General features: G+C 39.8%; 1 protein-coding gene and 2 pseudogenes across 2 annotated transcripts in view; 2 read left to right on the top strand and 1 right to left on the bottom strand.

Annotated features, from left to right (window-relative positions):
• The window catches only part of LOC143683184 (putative olfactory receptor 2I1 pseudogene), a 49,937-nt pseudogene extending 40,172 nt beyond the window's left edge, over nt 1-9,765 (top strand). The window contains exon 3 of the transcript XR_013175416.1: nt 9,038-9,765. The product of XR_013175416.1 is annotated as a putative olfactory receptor 2I1 pseudogene (transcript). The remainder of the gene's footprint in view (nt 1-9,037) is intronic.
• Nucleotides 9,231-13,482, top strand: OR2I1 (olfactory receptor family 2 subfamily I member 1). Its single transcript, XM_077161166.1, has 2 exons — nt 9,231-9,342; nt 11,497-13,482. Exons 1-2 carry the CDS (start codon nt 9,337-9,339, stop codon nt 12,439-12,441), a joined length of 951 nt encoding a protein of 316 aa, XP_077017281.1. The 5' UTR covers nt 9,231-9,336; the 3' UTR covers nt 12,442-13,482.
• Nucleotides 13,483-13,961: 479 nt separating this feature from the next.
• On the bottom strand, nt 13,962-14,837 carry LOC143683185 (ubiquitin D pseudogene; annotated as a pseudogene).
• Between the last annotated feature and the right edge of the window lie 5,623 nt (nt 14,838-20,460).

The raw sequence follows: 20,460 nt of genomic DNA on the forward strand, positions 1-20,460 counted from the left end.
TGCTTTCCTGGTATAAACCCCACATGATCATCATGTATAATCCTTTAATGTGTTGTTGGATTAGACTTGCTAGTATTTTTGTTGAGAATTTTGGCATCTATGTTCACTAGGGAGATTGGCCTATAGTTTTCATTTCTTGTAGCATTTTACCCAGCTTAGGTATTTTTTAATATTTCTATTGATAAAACAACATACAATCTTAACATAGATTGTTTCCATAGAAATGTGTCTCTACCCATTCAAGGTGGGGTTGCTTGCTGGAGATCTTTAAGAGTGTACCATTTTGGAAAATCTTGATGCCGATAGAGCCCACATAACCAGAGAACTTTGGAGATGCATAAACAAAATGCCCCCAGGGAAGACTTATGAAATGAGGAGAAAAAGCTAGCAGACTTCATCATGTGCCTTTCCAGCTGACAGAGCAACTCTGAATGTCACCTGCCTTCTTGAACCAAGTTAACTTTCCCTGAATAGACATTTTTAGAGCTTTGCCTAAATTTGGACATTTTCACAGCCTTAGAACTGTAAACTTTCAACTTAATAAATTCCTCTTTATAAAAGCCATTCCATTTCTGATATATTGCTTTCCAGCAGATTTCATAAACTAGGATGGAGCCCTAACCCTGATCCACATCACGGGATTTTAGATCTATTTGGTGAGGAAAGTTCTATGTAGAGTGCAGTTTAAAAATAGTAATAAAAATAAAATGGAATTAATGTTTCACTTATCAGATAGGCAAATATTTTATTTGAATAAGAATACCTAGTGATGACTAGAAAGTGGAAGACAAAGTGATACACAGATGGTGGAAGTGTAAATATGCACAACTTTTTAAAAAGCGATAGTATACTTATCTCCTATTATGGTCAGAGGTTTTTGTGTATGTCATCTGTAATTCTCACAGCAACCTGTCATTGAGGTAGGTTATTATACTCAAATCTGCCTAAGAATTCAGATGAGAACACTGATAACCACAGATGTCAAATGAGTTGTTCAGGTCGAAGCATCTTAACCAACATTCAAGTCAGATTCCCTGTCTGCAAAGTATATACTCTTTCCACCTTGCCACAAGGAAGAGGGAGATGGAAAGGGAGAGAGAGCAAGAGAGACATCATCAACTTCACAAATCTAAGACATATTTCAAGCATTTAACATCCACCACTGTTTCCTAAACAAAAAGATAAAAATACAGATTAATCATTCTGCATAAAGATATTTCTTACAGAGCTACTTTTAATACTTTTTGAGAAAATCAAAATAACCTAAGCAAAGAGAAGCCACAGGTAGTAGCCAGAAGTTGCCAATCAATGGGGTCTGGAAGAGAAAGCAGAAGACACCAACATGTGCATTGCCATGTGACAGAAAAGCCAAGGACCAAGGACCACTTTCAGCCAGGCCCAGAATTCCACAGTCTGCAGGGGAAGGCATCACCTTGCTGATGCTTTGATTTGGGACTACTGCTAGCCTCAAAACCCTTACAACAGATTTTCTGAAAGAGGAGTCCACACACCACCTTTTCAGTTTTGAATCTCTTGCAGCATGTCTCCATACTGTACTCACTTGCTGAAGCCTGTTTTGGGAAAACCTCCAGTGTCATGGTCAGGGACATGTGTCAACTTGGCCAAGTTGTGGTACCTGTTTGTCTGGTTGGGCAAGTGCTGGCCTGTCTGCTGTAATGAGGACATTTCATAGAATTAGATCATGATCATGTCAGCTGCATCCACAGCTGGTTCCATTTGTAATCAGCCAAAAGGGAGTGTCTTCTGCAATGAGTGATGCTTAATCTTATCACAGGAAGCTTTTTAAGGAGGATTCAGAAGAAACAGATTTCATTCCTGCTTCAGCTGGTGAGCCTCTCCTGTGGAGTTCATCCAGACCCTCCATCAGAGTCATCGGCTTCACAGCCTGCCCTTTGGATTTTGGACTCTGCAATCCCGCGGTCACATGAGACACTTTTATAAATTTTATATTTTTGAGTGTTCCCTGTTGATTCTGTTTCTCTAGAAAATGCTAACTAATACATCCAGTAACCTTCAAATCTGCAGCAACCTGACTTCCAGTAAGTTCACAGAATAGAAGAGGCTGAGTTCACCCCAGCTTCATGCAACAATGAGATATATGATAGAAAAATGAGTGGGACAGATGTTTCAGGGTGCAAGTGATCATGAAGCTTCTTCTGCCTGGAACAGGAAGGCCCTGGGCCAAAACCCAGAGAAACTAACAAAGAAAACAGACTGAATGTGCTCAGCCAAAACTCCACCTACCTCCCTAGCAGGCTTGAGAAGATTTTCCCTTCTGCTTAGTCTCTGGGAGTTCCCATGGTGAACTTGGAAGATAACAGGCATTCTTTTCCTCCACATATAGTCCACTTAGTCCAGGTAAAGTGCCACCTACTCCCTGCCCTTGGACACACTGTTGTGGGCACCTGAGTTTTGCTTGGTTTCATTTTGAAATGAAAATGAAATGAAAAGGGGCCCTTTCCCAGGGACCAGGGGGAGACATGCAGAGTGCCAGTCCAACATCCAGCCAGTGATAGAGACCTTTTTGGGTCCTGGTGCTTCTCCCTTTCCCCAACAGAGGTCTAAAGAACTCAGGTCTGGGCGGGAAGAGAAATGAAGCCAAGGAAACTAGCCAAGCTGAATGTTGTGACTGGCCTCCTGACGTTTCCAGATTGACTGTGAGTGGATGAAGCTGACACCCAGCCGTGCACCCTGAGGCGATCCTGGGGGGAATTCGGGGCACACTGGATCCATCCGCCACACAGGAGAAGTCTATGGTGGGGTACCTGCCGCTCATCCCAATCTCTAGTGTTGACAGATTTTGGCGTGTGCCAAGGTCAGCGGCCCTGGCTGGAGGTCGGTTGAGTTTCCACTCAGTTCAGCACACCTGCACTAGGTAACAGATGGGCCTAATAGTTCGAGAGGGATCAAGGCCGCCATCTGCTGGGTAAAAGAGGGAACTCAAGTCTGAGTAATTGGTTACCTGCCCGGCTCTCACAAACAAAGCCCTAACTATTATTATAAACCCCATCCCCCACCCCTGCTTTCAGTTTAGGGACTTGGTTCCACGGGGAAGGATTGACATACCAAATCCAAAAGGGGGTCTTCAAAGCTAATACATGTAGATACAAAATCTTAGGTGAGAGAATGAAATTAAATCTGCAAAGCAATCTTATTAAGACATTAAAATGCCGTGTCTCGGGCGGGCAACGGTGGATCACTGGCAGAGTTCTTGCCTGCCATGCCAGAGACTCAGGTTCGATCCCCGGAGGCTGCCCATGCCTAAAATAAATAAATAAATAAATAAATAAATACATACATACATACATACATACATACATACATACATACATACCATGCCTTCAGTAGAAGATCAGAAAGTATGTGAAGACACGGGTAGATACAGCTCAGCCAAATTACCAAATTAAACTACCTGAGGTGACACAGAATTAGAAACAACTATTTAAAGTTGTTCATAATTATATGAAAGATATCAAGAAGACACCAGAGGAGCATAAAGATTTGAAAGAATAAGTAGAAAAATACCAGATATCACAGAGGTGAAAGATAGTATAGACCAAATTAAAAATATATTACAGACTTGCAATGGTAGACTTCAAGAAATAGAAACAAGAATAAGTAAATTAGAAGACAGAACAATTGAACTTGGATGTTCAAGAGAATAAATGACAAGAATGACGGAAATAATGTAACTCGATTTCAGAGAACTGATAGACAACGTGAAGTGTATGAGAATCATTGGTGTCCCAGAGGGAAAAGAGAACAATAAAGGGATAAGAGGGTAGTTAAAGATATAATGGAGAACACTTTGAAACCCTTATAAATGACATAAATATCCAAATTGAACAAGCCCAAGGAATCCCAAATAGGATAAATACAAATAGGCTTACTCCAAGACATATGCTTATCAAAATGTCAGATCTTGAAAAGAAGCAAAAAGTCTTTTTTTTTTTTTTGAAGGGAAATTATCGAAGTGAGCTTAGACTACTCAACAGGCACTATGGAGGTGGGGTGGCACTGGTATGATATATTTAAGATTCTCAATGAGAAGGATTCCAGCCAAGCCAAATTCCTTACCCTGCCAAAATTGAGGGAGAGATCTTCACAGATAAACAATGGCTATGAGAAATTTCCAAGAGACCTTCCCTACAAGAAATATTAAAGGGAGCTCTGTTGACTGAAAAATAAACCAGACAGGAAGGTCTGGAGAAGGGTACAGAATTGAAGAGTATTAGCAAAGGTAACTGAAAGGCTAAAAATAGAGAGAGAGAAAAGAATATATAGATCTGACAAAAACTATATATTCAGGTGGAAGACTCAAGAACTGCTTTTACAGTAATAATTTTCAATGTTGATGGACTAAACTCACCAATTAAAAGACATAGATTGATAGAATGCATTAAAAATAAGATTTATCTATGTACTGCTCATTAGAGACTTACCTTAGAACCAAGGATACAGATAGATCGAAAGTGAAAGGATGGAAATGGATGTTCTATTCAAGTTGTAACCAAAGGAAAGCACAAGTAGCTATAATAATATTAGGTAAAATATATTTTAAATGTCATGAAACAGGAGTTTCATATCTTAATTCTAAAAACATATATTTTTATATTTTCCTGAAATCAAAAACTTGAAGGTGTTTAGTAAAATAAGTTATTACTATAGCAAAGTTGATCATTGTAATAATTTTCTACTTGATACTTTGAAGATGCTCACAGTTTTGAAAGCGAATCAAATGGCATTTCAGGTAGCATTTAATATTTTGATTTTAAGAAACTAATATCTGTATTTGTAAATTTTGTCTTTGGTTGTTTTAATTTTAAATTGGTTTAGGAAACATTGTACAAACACAGGATTTACAATGATTATCGGATACTTTATTTAAATATGCTTATGGATAAGCTAACTATGATCCATTTTTGGTAGTTCCAAGAAAACTATAGGAAAAGATGGTAGACTCAATAACTATCTTTACAGTAATAATTTTGAATGTTAGTCAACTAACCTCACCAATTAAAAGACACAGATTGGCAGAATGGATTTAAAAATATGACTTATTTATATGTTGCTTACAAGATACTTATGTTAGATACAAGGATATAAATAAATTTAAACTAAAAGGGTAGAAGTAGATGATTTCTGCAACCTGTAACCAAAAGACAGCACAATAAAATCATCAATAATAATTAATCAATTTATCAAAAAATAGATTTTAAATGTTATGATGTCATGAAAGACAAGATTATTAAATGCTAATTATTTAGTATGCTATTTATATATTATATTTATTAAATGCTAGTTATTAAAACATTTGTATTTTACATTTTTCTGAAATCATAAACTTGAAAATGTTCAGTAACGTATGTCATTCTTATAGCAAAGTTGATATTTGTAATAATATTCAACTTGATATTTTGAGAACATTCACAATTTTTTTTGTTTTTGTTTGTTTTTGTTTTTGTTTTTGTTTTTGTTTTTGTTTTTGCATGAGCAGGCACCAGGAATCGAACCTGGGTCTCCAGCATAGCAGGCAAGAATTCTGCCATTGAGTCACCATTGCACCACCCTATTCACAATTTTGACAATGAGTCAAATGGTACTTAAGTTACTGTTTAATATTTAGAATTTGCAAAACTTTGAAATCTGTAGATTTTTTTATTTCCTTTAATTTTAAATCAGTTTATGAAACTTACTGTACAAACACAGGCTTTATAATGATTATTTATATACTATATTAAATATGCCAATGGGTAAGCTAACTAAGATATCCATTTTTGGTGGCTCTAAGTGTATTGTTTGTTTTTAAATAAAATATTTCCAATTAAATAAAACCTAAATATCAAAGAAGACATCAATAATTAAGTAAGTTACGATAAATTGACACAATTTGGTGACCTTGTATCTTGTGACTTCTACAGTGCTAGATCACTAACATATGATCAATAAATAGAAATTATCTTTCATTGTAAGAAATCAGTAAGAACATATAAATTCTTACATTACAATATTAGTTGGCAAAAAATACAGTGAAAAATAAGTTTGCCAGGTTCCATAATGAATTCAGCTATGTTAAAAATTTGAAAGAAAGAAGGATAAGAAAGAAAATGCACTAAAACAGTGAAGTTCACTGTTTACAGCTTTGATTGTATAGATTATAGCTAGGCTTTTTTCCTTTTCCCTACTTCTCCATATTTCCCAGTTGTCCACAATGAAGATGTATCAGAAAATAATTTTTTTAACTAAGAATGAAAGCAGTGTGTGAAAAGGGTCATGTATGAGCTGCAACTATAAGGACACGGGGAAGTAAGAAGAGATGTGGGAAGGCTTCCTAGAAGCGGCACTTCCACTGAGCCTCCAGGGTTGGTAGAGCTCGAGTGAGAAGATAAGGAGGGCAAAGTGAAATGCAAGTGCAACGATGTGGAGGTAGGAACACCCAAGAAGCCGCCCAATTTAACCAACACAGAACATTCTGAGGAGAAGGTATGTTGGAACTGGAAACTTGCTACCAGATTATTGAAATCCTTGAATGTGGTGACTTTGGCCTTTGAGTTTTATCTAGAGAAAGGAAATGAAGAAGATAGTCACATCCTTCTAATCCCATCCATCACACTTATTGAGGCAAGAGACATTTAATTTAAATTCAAGGAAAACAAGGACTTAAAAGATCCTGAGAGAAGTGGAAAAGAAATGGAGGGGGACATGGAGAAGGTATCTGTGTGCTATTGTATTATGCAAAGCTTTGCCAGTTCTCTTTATCATGTCCCCGAACACAGTTAAGAATGGATCAAATTCTAGCCCATTTGTCATAGAAGCCATATTCACCATGCACATTCCAACCTCAGCATCTTTGTCCACAATGGCTCTCCTGGACTTCAGCAGTAACCCTCATGGTCAGATGATGACCCTGTCTTCCTCTGAAGAACCTTCTTTGCTTCCTCCTCCTAACGTGCCATCCACTCTCCATCCTCAAGGAACTCACAGCCGTTCTTTGGATATTCATTGTTTTGTGCCCTTAGTGCTTTAAAAATTGTTACCTTGCTTTGTTTTTAAGGAATTTAACTTGTCTCTTTAAATAGAGTGTAAATTCCCCATATGTAGGACATTTTATTGTGTTCTTTATAACTCCAGCACCATACTTAACAGAAAGTGGTGATGAAGTAAAATAATGAAACCACTACTTTGGGAGTGCTTGCATTCATGCAAGAAAGTAATAAGCAGGGAAGGTTATACGAATGTTTGGGGAATTTATTTAAATTTTAGATAGGGTAGCCAAAGGAACCCTGCCTGAGATGTTGACATTCAAATAAATTTTCTGAAGGTAATGAGAGAAGTAGCCAAGCAGTCGTCCAAGAGAATCTCATCCCATGCATAATGCAAAGCAAGAACAAAGGGCCTGAGGTAGGTGTAGATCTGGCATGGTCTAGAAACAGCAAGAAGGCCATGTGTGGCTGGAGTAGAGTGAATGAGCAGGAGGGGGAGGAAAGAAGGCCAGAGGGGAACAAGGAGTCAGATCAGGTAGGGCTGTAATCCTCAACAGGGTTGACTCTGCCCTCAAGGAGGAATTAGGTGCTGTCTGGAGATGTTTTTGATTGTCACAATTGGAGAGGGATTTTACTGACATCTAACGGGTAGAAGCCATGGATGCTGCTACACAACCTACAGTACATTAGTCAACTCCTTAAAACAAGGAATTATCCAGCTCAAAATGTCAAGAGCTGAAACTGAGAAACTCTGATGTAGAATCTTTTAGGTTTAGTTAGGGGTTGATTTTTATTCTGAGGTGGCAAAGTATAGAGAGATTTTGAGCAGAGAAGTGGCATGATCTGAATCGTGCTGGGTTTTAAATGGTTACTCTGGTTTCTGTGTTGAAAATACAGTGAAGAATAAGGGCAGTGGTTTCTGGCATATTGCATTCCAGCAGCTTACTACCTAAAACAGCATTTATGAATGAATGACCTAAAAGAACAGGCTAGATAGTGGAGTAGGGAATATTCTCTGACTAGTGGATGGCACCTTCCCCACCCGCTACAGTTAGTGGTCATAGATGTAGAGTGAAACCTTTCAACATGGCAATGTGGTCTTTCCCAGCCACAGTTAGCTCAACAAATAGAGGGAGAGATTGAGATTAGAGTTGGATTTAAATCGGATAGTGATTCAGCCAAGAGAGTATACCAAGGTGACAAAAGGCAGGAACATTGAGTGTGAGTGCAGGGGAGTAATTACAATCATGGACCAGGGGAATCCAACCTGGAGAGAGAAGCAAGAACATGAGGGAGGGTAGGGACAGTGATAAATTCCCAAACCCCTAAGTGAGGAAGGAACTGAGAGGAAATGGTATAGGAGTATAATCTATATGGATACTGGAGAGAGTGAGCATGAGCCAGGAGCAAAAGTCTCCAAGGAATGAGGGGTGCTCAAGGTCTGAGGAAGGGGTGACGGCCACAAGGAGGGGTAGTGGGCAAAGGTCAATGATGTGAGCACCAAAGATGCATTCCAAACAGAGGATTACTTCATAATATCTACATCTCTAACAGATTAGGATTTGTTTTTTGTTTGATTTGGTTTGGTTTTACGTTTTACAAACGAATGCACTGAGAGTCACTGAAACTATGCAGCTTGCTTAAGGTCTGGTTTGAAATTCCAAACCAGTTAAAACTTAGGATTTGAAATGATAGTGAAATGGAATGTTGCGGCCTCTGACCTCCACACACTAGCAGAGATGCACTATCCCAAAATGATTTTCCCACCTTCCTCTGGGAGACTCCTCTCTGGACAACTCTATGCAAAGCACTAATTAAGAAAATGGGGCATAGATTCCCAAGAGCTCTGACCTCTCTTCTATATAGTAGGAGGAGTTGATTTCCCTGTTTACACTATTACTTTCCAACACCTTTCCTCCTTGTGTCCAATTGCTATGCCCTTTAGAATCAGAGAGTATACTTGTGCTACCACCACTGGCTGGTGTTGACTCTGTGTGTTCTGTAGTTCTCACCTTTTTGGTTCCCTATTATAGGCACTCCAAGAACACATATCAGCACCTCTGCCTGAAACTGATGCTTCACATGGCTGCTCCTCCAAAGACTTTCTACCCGTTCTTCTGCTGACAAGCAGGATGGCACCCCACATCTTCTCCCTGAGGTGCCTGGTTCTGCTCTCAGGCATCCCTTTCAGCAAGCAACACATTCATGCAATTGGATCTTTCTTTAATCCTTCCCACCACCATTTGAAACTCAAAGACGCCAGAGCAGGAGCAAGAGACGAACTTACCATCTGGAAACTGAAGGTCTGAACATCAGTACCAGAGAGTAAGGCATGAAGGTTAGTTTGTCATTACATTGCCAAAGGGTAAAATGGTCTTATAAGGAGCCCATTCTAGAATCCCAAATTAAGTTTGGAGACACATTGTAGGATATTTTGTTCAGTTGATTTGCCTTCTGTATGCTTGAGGGGAATGATGGGGTATATGTTTATGTGTATGTATGTATCTGAGCTATATATTTGATGATTTGTTCATACACATAATATGAGCAATTTCTGTGCAATTTTATTAATGTGGGCCTCTTTTCATGTGAGAAGAGTTTAATGTGCTTGAAGGGGATAACTTTAGGGCTTGCAGGTTTGAGTTCGTGTATGTCTAGGCGATCACGGCATTAGAGAATTTTACTTTTCTGAACTCAACGCTCCAGTCACCATTGGACAATAGGCATGACTGTTACCTCTTGTACTTTATTCTTTTCCAATATGACCCCAAGATGTTAATTTTTTTAGAAATAAAGTTCAGGCTTTGCAGGTTCTTTAATCCTCCATGGTGGATTAAATATAATAGTGTCAGATTGGTTTTAAAAAAAAAAGCAAGGATCTCAGAGTCAATAGGAGTTGGGTACAAATCCTCTAAGTATGTACAAACTAGATGACATTGGGCAAGTTTGTTAACATACTAACAAAAGTTAACACAAATTAGCCTCCTACACTCATCTATTTAAAAGAACTATTATTCAATTTGCTGTTTCCTCATTTTTTAAATAGGGATGATCATAGTTAACATTAATAGAATACGTACTGTGTGTTCTCAAGTGCTGTTCTAGGAGTTTCTACCTGTTTAACCCACTTAGATGCTTCATTTGACAGATGAGGAAACTGGGGAACAGAGAGGTTAAGTAACATGCCTATGGCTGCTCAACTAGGAAGTGGTATCTGCATGACTTTAACTCAGACAGTTTGCTCCAGAAACTTGTTCTTAACCACATGAATACTTGCCTCAGTTTAGTGATGGTAAATGAGAGAACAATATAAATATATTTTGTTAGGAGAAGAAGGGGTTTATCCCCCTGAAAATAAAAGGTTAAGAGATTATTATACTTAAGAATAATGAAAGTGATATCTGAACTATTATCCATATATTGATGACACCCATCATAAAACATGCAGTAGAAATATTTTATTAACTTTTATCCACCACATCAACTATTATGGTTTCTGTATTGTTAGGATTTGTGATTCAGCATCATTCTCGAGGATTAAAAGGCTCTGTGACACCCCCTTTTTTTTTTCTTTTGAGGAATATTTATTGACTTTACAGCCAGGGGGATAGGGCAGGAAACTTTGAAGACATCTAGTTTTTTGTGCACACGAAAACACTGAGACAGAAGGCAATGAAGTGACTTCCGCATATCAGATAAATGGGAAATGGCAGTTATGCTACCCAGAACTCAGGTCTCATGACTTCTAGTCTAGTTTCTTTTCCTCTAACAGCTAAGCTTGATTTAAAGGCCGAAATGCACGTGCTAATCTATTTTAATCAAGAGCATTAATCAAGATTTAGGGCAGGAGGGACATGGGCATGGAAGCTGTCTCTATTCATTACAGATTAGCCATCAGTAGGCAGAAGTGTGATGGGGTGCATTAATAGAAGTAGAGCATCTGAAATAAGACAGGTGAACGTTCTGATCTACCAAGTGTTGGTTTGTCCAAGCCTGGGGCATTATATTTATTTTTAAGCACCACACATTTTCAAGGAAGGGAGAGGGAGGCTCACAGTGAAATCTGTCGACAAATACCTGAACAATGGTCATGTGGGTAGACTGGATTTCTTCTCTGGCCCCTTGGAATACAACCAGAATTTGGAAACCAGGCAGACCCGAGTACAAGTCCCAAGCATTCACTGACTAGCTACGATCTTAAGACAATTTACTTAGCTTTTCTGGGCCTCAATTTATTCCTCCATAAAATAAAGGTTCTATCTTCTGCATAGTATCTTATAAATATATAAATCAAAGTATAGAAAATATGTGAAATATGTGACTCTCTCCCTAATAAGTGTTCAGGTCTGTAAATGAGATTACATATACAGACATATATGAGCCAATCCCTTTCCCCATCCCACCCCCACAGCACGGATTTTCATTTGTTTGTCAGAGTAACATCCTTTCAGATTTAGTCTTTCCAAACATTCTGGGAGTTTTCCTCCTTTAGGCCAACCAGAGCACAGAGGAGTACTTCTTCCTGCTGGGATTCTCTAACTGGCCCTCCCTGCAGCCAGTCCTCTTCGCCCTTGTCCTCCTCTGCTACCTGCTAACCCTGGCGGGGAACTCGGCGCTGGTGCTGCTGGCGGTGCGCGACCCGCGCCTGCACACGCCCATGTACTACTTCCTCTGCCACCTGGCCCTGGTGGACGCCGGCTTCACCGCGAGTGTGGTGCCGCCGTTGTTGGCTAACTTGCTGGGCCGGGCGCGCCGGCTGACTCGGGCAGGCTGCATGGCGCAGCTGTGCGTGTCGCTGGCGCTGGGCTCATCCGAGAGTGTCCTCCTGGCCGTGATGGCGCTGGACCGCGCCGCTGCGGTGTGCCGCCCGCTGCGCTACGCCGGGCTCGCCTCGCCCCGCCTCTGCCGCGTGCTGGCCGGCGTCTCTTGGTTGGGCGGCATCGCCAACTCTGCGGTGCAAACGTCGCTCTTGGCCGCGCGGCCTCTGTGCGCGCCCTACCAACTGGACCACTTCTTCTGCGAGCTGCCCGCGCTGCTCAAGCTGGTCTGCGGCGGCAGCGGCCAAGACTCCACTGAACACCAGATGTTTGCCGCACGCGTGGTCATCCTACTGCTGCCGTCGGCTGTCATCCTGGCCTCCTACGGCGCCGTGGCCCGCGCTGTGTGTGGTATGAAGGGCCGTGGAGGCCGGAGGAAAGTAATGGGCACGTGTGGGTCCCACCTGACCGCCGTCTGCCTATTCTGTGGCTCGGCCATCTACACCTACCTGCAACCCACGCACAGCTACAATCAAAGGCGGGGCAAGTTCCTCTCGCTCTTCTACACCGTGGTCACACCCGCCCTCAACCCACTTATCTATACCCTGAGGAATAAGGAGGTGAAGGGGGCAGCGAGGAGATTCCTGGGGAACCTGGGGAGAAGGCAGGCAGGACGGTGAGTGGGGAGGTGAAGGAGGAAACTGTCAGCCCAGGACCCACGAATGAAAATGCTGTTGGAGAGTCAGTCAGTTTCCCTTCATGCTGCTCATTTCTGAATGAAAATCTGCAAGATTTGTCCCCAGGGAGCCCAAGGTTAAAGGGGGTAATTAACCCTTCCCATCTTCAGTAAGTGTTCAGATTCGTGAGGGAAAATCTGTATATCCTCTCTACATACAGGTTTAGGGAGGGAAAATGGCCCTCGGGCTTTTCTCCCAAGCTGTGATTTGAGGGAGATCTCCGCATCCTCAGGAGACACAGTGACCAACCGTCAAGACTCCGTATGTAGGTGAGATGATGTGTGACATGATGTTAACCTTTATTAGCGCTCTCCCAGATTCTGCTCTCAGGGGTCTCTCAGCTTGACAGTGAAATCGTAGACCTTACCCTGCATGATACTTCATCCAGAAAAAAGGAGCTGTGGTGTCTCTTCTTGGATAAACACTCCAAACGGAAACATAACACGCTCCTGGCCAGGTGACCAGTGCCCACCACAGGACATCTAACCCAGGAGAGTGGCGAGGAACATGCCTAAGTGTGATGAGTTGTGCTGAGTGGGGTTACATTGGGAAACTCACCTGTAGGAAGTGGTTCTTGAGCAAGTTTTAAAAAAGAGAAGTAACTAGAGCTGGTGAGGAAGAAGCATGCCTCATGTTGTTAGAGAGGATGCAAGTGATGAGCAGCAAGACCAGAGAGAGGGGGCCCTGAGGCAGAGGAGTAAATAGATGGAGTAAGATGGAGGAGGTGATTCAAGTTTCCAAGAGGAGAAGAAAGTAGAAAGAAAACGTGTCCTTCAGCAGAACTTGGGCAGAGTGCTGGGGCCAGGCCAAATGTCAACCCTTTACCCCTTCACCCAGACTGATAGCTCACCTAGGGAAGACCTGCCACACCCTAAGGCAAGCAAGACAGAGACTGGCCCACAGTCCCGACCTTTCAGAAAGTCCATTTCCTCCTGAAACATATCTGATCCCGAAGACTTCCCATGAGAGGCACAGACTCTCTAGATTCCCATGGAAAAGAGCTGCCATGTCTACTGCCATCTCCAGTAATAAAAACAATTTTAACTATTGTTGGACATACAGAGTAGGCAGGGGTGTGGTGCCAGATTTCACTTAATATTAAACAGTCTTAAATAAGAAGACAGTTTAATTTAATTCTGAATTTTTTTATGAATTAGATTGTAATCAAGTCAGAGTAATTTACTTCATAATAATTGATTTCTCTGTTCTCTGCAGAAATTCAATTCAATTCAATAATTACTGAGTGATATACATGAAGCATCAAGTCAAATGTAAGTGGAAAACATAGAAATTAGAAAAGCAGGGACCCCATCCTAAAACTGACAGATAGAAAAGGGAATAATGAATCAGAGGGAACCCAGAGAAAACTAAACTGTAAGCTGGCTTTGAATGCTGTCTCTCATCAGCCTCATTAATTCATTTTCTATTTTTGTTAGCATCTTATACACTATCCTGCCTCTCAATTACGTTAAAATCTGAGAATAATAAAGTTGGAATGGTATTCTTCTGTCTTCCTTTACATCCCACCCAAATCTTACTTTTATATTTATCTCCTTATTCATTTTGGCAAACCAATAAAGGACATGATTGTGAGTGAGAGCTAAAAGGAAATGAGCACTTTTTCTCCTGAAATCGCTCCATCCCCAGCGTGAACACCCTCCAATGCAGAGGAAAGCCAGAAAGAGTTAACTCCCCCTTCTGATGTCAAAATCTGCCATGGTCTTCCCATCTTCCAGGCTTTTTCCATTTCAAGTAACAGTCTGGTCTCAGCGCTGACAGTGGTCTTGGTCTCGATCATCTCTTTCACCTGGGCCACTGAGCTGGACCTTTGTACCTGGAGAAGGTGCCTCTGCCCCTCATCACCTGACTAGAAACTCGGGCCCCTCCTCGTCCCTGGGCTTCACTACCTTCAGGGGGAGGTGGATGGTCTTCTCCTTGTTGATTCCATAAGATGAGAACCTTCTTGGGGGTTTTAAGACCTTGGCACCCAGAAGCAGGACCTGGTCCTGCACAGGAACCTTGATCCTGGTCTTGATGTGTTCACTGCTTTTCTTCACCTTGTCATTTTTGTTGGCAGTGAAGGTCATTAACTCCCATTCCATGGAATGAAAATTCACCTGGGCAGTGAGAACCAAGAGAGAGATTTCTAGATTATCCACCACACTTTCAATCCCACCTTCACTGTATATGCCCTTCCACTGCCTCCTGGGCACGCCTGTTCCTTTCCACCAATCTGTAAACTTTTTTTCTTTGCTCTTCCCTTTTGGTATTGCCTTTAGACCCAGGTATAAGCCAAATAAAAGAAGTCTTATTTCTTTATAACCACACTGTATATTCATCCCAAAATATCCTGAATGGTTTCCCGCTTTATTTACCGCCACCTGTTGAGATAAAATGTGGCAAATGTCAAAAAGGAACTACAACTGCAAAGCTTAAAAAAATGTACACCAGACTTTAAAAACAACTCCCAAAGTGTTTCCAAAACTGAACAACCTCCTTGGTACTCATGTGGATGGTCTACAATTACTTTGGAAGGATACCCTGGTTAGGATGCAATCGCTCTGCTGTTACATTCTGATTTAATATTTAATTATTTTATAATGATGTCACATATTTCAGTGACACTGTGTTCAATATTACATGCCAGTCATTTTCCTGTGTTCTAGTATCTAGCTATCATAGAATGTGATCTCCTGTAATTATATCAGAGCCTCACAGAAGGTGGAGACTATATCCCAGTATTGCTTCAATAACTGGAAAATTCCAAAAGATGGGCAGCTCACCCCTGTGTTATCTCCCAAAGGCCTGGGAGGCACTCCTTCATAGCCCATTCAAAATTATCTTTCCAATCTACACATCACAGGCCCTGTCTGGTACTCCTCCACTGGGCTGTCCCTCTATGTTAAGTGGTGACCACATTCCAGCTTTTCTTCATAATGCATATATTCCTATTGAAGGTAATGTATTGGATCATTAACAATTTGAGATAAATGGGTTTTGTGAAGCTCTCATTTGGGAGGAGAGGGAAGCTTAAATTTAAGAACCCTGGACCCTTAAACAGTATAGGGGGAAAGGACATGAGAAAATATTTCCAAAATTTCAAAATTTGCCAGCCCTCTGCCAATGAAGATGAGCAAGGATTCCTGTGCTTTTTAGTCACCTGTATTTGCTCTTCAGAGAAGTGTCTATTCATTTCTTCTGCCCATTTTATAATTGTTTTGCTTTTTCTTTTGTTGTTGAGCTGTATAATTTCTGTATCTACACAGAATAACAAACCTTTATCTGATATGTGATTTCCAAATATTTTCTCCCTTGAGTTGGCTGCCTCTTCACCTTTTTAACAAAGCCCTTTGAGACACAGAAACTCTTAATTTTAAGAAGTTCCAATTTGTCTACTTTTTCTGCTTGTGCTTTAGGTGTAAAGTTTAAGAATCTACCTCTTATTACTAGATCTTGAAGATGTGTCCCTACATTTTCTTCTAGAAGTTTTTATGGTACGAGCTCTTACATTTAGGTCTTTAATCCATTTTGAATTAATTTTTGTATAGGGTGTAAGATAGGAGTCCTCTTTCATTCTTTTGGCTATTGAACTCCCGTTCTCCTATGCCTATTTATTGAAAAGACTATTCTGTCCCAGTCTTTTGGATTTGGGGGCCTTATTGAAGATCAAATGTCCATAAATTTGATGGTCAATCTTTGCACTCTTGATTCTATTCCACTGGTCAATCTTTCTATCTTTGTGCCAGTACAATGCTGTTTTCACCAACGTTCATAGAAGCACTATTTACAATTGCTAATAGATGGAAACAGAGCCTCAACAGATGAGTGAATAAACAAAATGTGGTGTATACATATGATGGAATATTATTAAGCAGTTAGACAAAATGAGTTCCCAAACATGACAACGTGGATGAAACTTAAGTTTACTCAGTGCTGAGTGAAATAAGTCTAGCACAAAAAGACAGTACTGTATGATATCATTATTATGACTCTGATAAAGCCTCCAATGTTTTGGAGCAGAGAGAAGGAAAAATCTGAGATGAGGGAATGGTAACCCATGACAAACTCTGGCACCCATTCCGTAGCTGCTTGTTGAACTGTGCTTTGAAAATTATTGCTTTTTTTCTTTCTTTGCTTTCTATGTGTATGTTATATTTTACAACCAAAAAAAAAACCTGTAAGCAACTATAGTAATGTTGGATAAAATAAATTCCTGAAATCAGAAGTTTGAAAATGTTTAGTAACATAGGTCACTACTATAGCAAAGTTGATATTTGTATTAACTTTCTACTTGGTGTTTTGAGAACGTACATAGCTCTGATAGTTAATCATATGGTATTTAAGACAGTGTTTAAGATTTAGAATTTAAGGACCTCTGATATCTGTATCTGCAGATTTTTCCTTCCATGCTTTAATTTTCAATTGGTTTATGAAACATAAGGTACAAACAGGCTTTACAATGATTATCCAGATATTTTATTTAAATATGCCTGTGAATAAATTAACTAAGATATCCATTTTGGGTTGTTGAGATTTTCATATGTTAATTATAAGAACATATGTATCTTTATATTTTCCTGAAATCAGAAAAGGTTTAGTAACATAGGTCATTACTTTAGCAATGTAAAAAAAAAAAATGCATGCAACATATCCAAACAATCCAAGTGCTTTCAGTAATAGAAAATACATAACTGAGTTGTAGGATATCACAGCAGTAAAATGGAATATTGTACTTGCAAACAATGATATGAATGAATGTGCTACAAAACTATAGAGTGTAAAGAATAAGACCAAGAAGACTACATAAAGTATGATATTCCTTTCATAAATCTCAAAAACAAGCAAAACTATATATAAAGAGATAAGCTACTTTGAAACTCATGATATATTCAGTTTTTAACAGAAATGAAGCTACATACAGATCAGAAGTAAGCCCAATCTAGAGCTGAGATGAGTTGCTTGAAGGATATTTTTAACAGGGAATAGAGCCCCTGGGATCCTGCTGATATTATCTGATCACATTCAGATTCTAAAGTTTAACTGTGATAAGTTAATGTTTGGTAAAAACAATTAATTAAATGGCACTAATGTGTGTTACCTTATTACTTAATTTTAAAATGTAATTTGCTTTATTAAAGGTAAATAAACTGTTGTTATTGTCTAAAACATAAATGTTCTAAATGGAAGTAAGCAAAACAGTTTACTGTTTAGGACCACACATGAATATAATAAAACTGTCATAAGAGTGCAAATATAGGTGGATGATAAGCATAAGATTCAAGAAAGTGATTTCTTCTAAAAAAGAGACTAGGAGATGGGATGGGAGATGATCACCTAGGAAGATGTGAGAGGTGATGTTCTAATTCTTTGATTTCATATTGGGTTTGTGGTGGTTTGAAAGGATTTATGTACCCTAGAAAAGTCATGTTTTAATCCTAATCAATCATGTGGGAGAAACCATTTCTTCTAATCCCTATTCAGTACTAAAAATTGGAAACTTGATTAAGTTATCTCCAAGGAGATGTGACTCAATTATGGGTACTAAGCTTGATTAGATGAACACGTGTCTCCACCCATTCTAAGTGGATCTTGATTAGTTTACTGGAATCCTATAAAAGAGGAGACATTTTGGAGAAAGTTTTTTTTTTTAACTTTTTTGTTGTATAGCATAACATATAAACAAAGCAATAGTTTATTTTATTTCCTGTAACTACTCTTCAACAAGTAGTTACAGGACAGATCCCAGAGTTTGTCTTGGGCTACCACACGATCCTCTCAGATTTTTCCTTCTAGTTGCTCCAGAATATAGGTGGCTAGAAGGCTTAAATACTTTTTATCACCACAATTGACTTTTTTTCTTTCTTTTTGTGAAAAATAACATATATACAAAAAAGCAATAAATTTCAAAGCACAGAACCATAATTAGTTGTAGAACATATTTCAGAGTTTGACATGGGTTACGATTCCATAATTTTAGGTTTTTACTTCTAGCTGCTCTAAGATACTGGAGACCAAAAGAGATATCAATTTAATGATTCAGCCATCATATTCATTTATTAAATCCTATCTTCTCTGTATAACTCCACTATCACCTTTGATCTTTCTATCCCTCTCTTTAGGGGTGTGGAGAGAGGTGTTTTTTTTTTTTTTTTTTTGAGAATGAGGAAAGAGCTCAGAACCATGACAGAATGACAGGAGAACAACAGGGCAGAGTCATGATGAAGCAGAGAGCCCACGCTGACAGAGACCTTTGGAGGTGAAGAATGAAAATACCTCCCAGGGAGCTTCATGAAGCAAGAAGCCTGGAGAGAAAACTAGCAGATGTTTTCACGTTCGCCATGTGCATTCCCAGTTGAGAGAGAAACTCTGAATGTCATCGGTCTTCTGGAACCAAGGTTTCTTTCCCTGAATGCCTTAGATTGGGCATTTCTATAGCTTTGCTTTAATTTGGATGTTTTCACAGTCCCAGAACTGTAAATAGCAATTTATTAAACTCCCCTTTTTAAAAGCCATTCTGTTTATAGTATGTGTTGGTTTGAAAGGATGTATCGATCCTAGAAAAGCCATGTTTTAATCAAAATTCAATTTCATAATAGGGATAATAGAATAATCCCTATTCAATACTGTATATTTGAATCTGTAATTAGATAATCTCCCTGGAGATGTGATTTAATCAAGAGTGGTTGCTAAACTGGATTAGGTGATGACAATCTCCACCCATTTGGGTGGGTCTTGATAAATTTCTGGGGTCCTATAAAGGAGGAAACATTTTGGACAATGAAGGAAATTCGGAGAGAGCAGAGAATGCTGCAACGCCATGGAGCAGAGAATCCACGAGCTAGCAACCTTTGGAGATGAAGAAGGAAAACGCCTCCCGGAGAGCTTCATGACACCGGAAGCCAGGAGAGAAAACTAGCAGATGATGCTGTGTTCACCATGTGCCCTTCCAGCTGAAAGAGAAGCCCTGACTGTGTTCACCATGTGCCTTCTCACTTGAGAGAGAAACCCTAAACTTTATCAGCCTTCTTGAACCAAGGTATCTTTCCCTGGATGGATGCCTTTGATTGGACATGTCTATAGACTTGTTTTAATTGGCATATTTTCTCAGCCTTAGAACTGTAAACTAGCAACTTATTAAATTCCCCTTTTTAAATGTCATTCCATTTCGGATGTATTGCATTCCAGCAGCTAGAAATTAGAACAGATTTTGGTACTGGAGAGTGGGGTGCTGCTGTGGTTTGCAAATACCAAACATGTTGGAATGGATTTTTGAATGAATAAGGGGAAGATTTTGGAGGAGTTTTGAGAAACCTGATAGAGAAGGTCTAGAACGTATTGAAGAGACTGTTGGTAGAAACAATGACTCCAAAGATGCTTCTGACCAGGTTTTAGACAGAAATGAGGGATGTGCTATTGCAGACTGGAAGGAAGGTGATACTTGTTTTAAAATAGCAAATAATCTGGCAAAATTGACTAGTGGCTTTGGCTGGAAGGCAGATTTTAAAAGCCATGACCTTGGATATTTAGCAGAAGATCTCCAAATTAAATGTGGAAAGTTCGACCTGGTTTCTCCTCACAGCTTATAGTGAAATGTGACAGGAGAGAGATAAGCTGAAAACTGAACTCTTGAGTACAAGAAATCAGAAACTGATGTCCTGGAAAATTCTGGGCCTCCAGAAAGGGAGACCACAGAGAACAGTGACCTCTTTGAGGATTTACCCAAATGTGGAACCAGTCAGCCATTTCAGAGAAAGCCAGGATCAGACATGGAGTTATCCAGGAAGGATTTGTGGAAATGTAGAGGGCCAGGAGCAATCAATCAGACCCAAGCAGGGAAAGTCCCCACAACATTGCGGTGGAATGTCCCCAAGAGTTAAATAATAACCAATGTTAAGAAATTGAGAGAATGGGATGTGTTTTGGCAACAGCTACCAGCATTTTTCTGCTTCTATGATACACTTG

This window comes from Tamandua tetradactyla, chromosome 5, assembly GCF_023851605.1.
Source record: "Tamandua tetradactyla isolate mTamTet1 chromosome 5, mTamTet1.pri, whole genome shotgun sequence".
Lineage (NCBI taxonomy): Eukaryota > Metazoa > Chordata > Mammalia > Pilosa > Myrmecophagidae > Tamandua > Tamandua tetradactyla.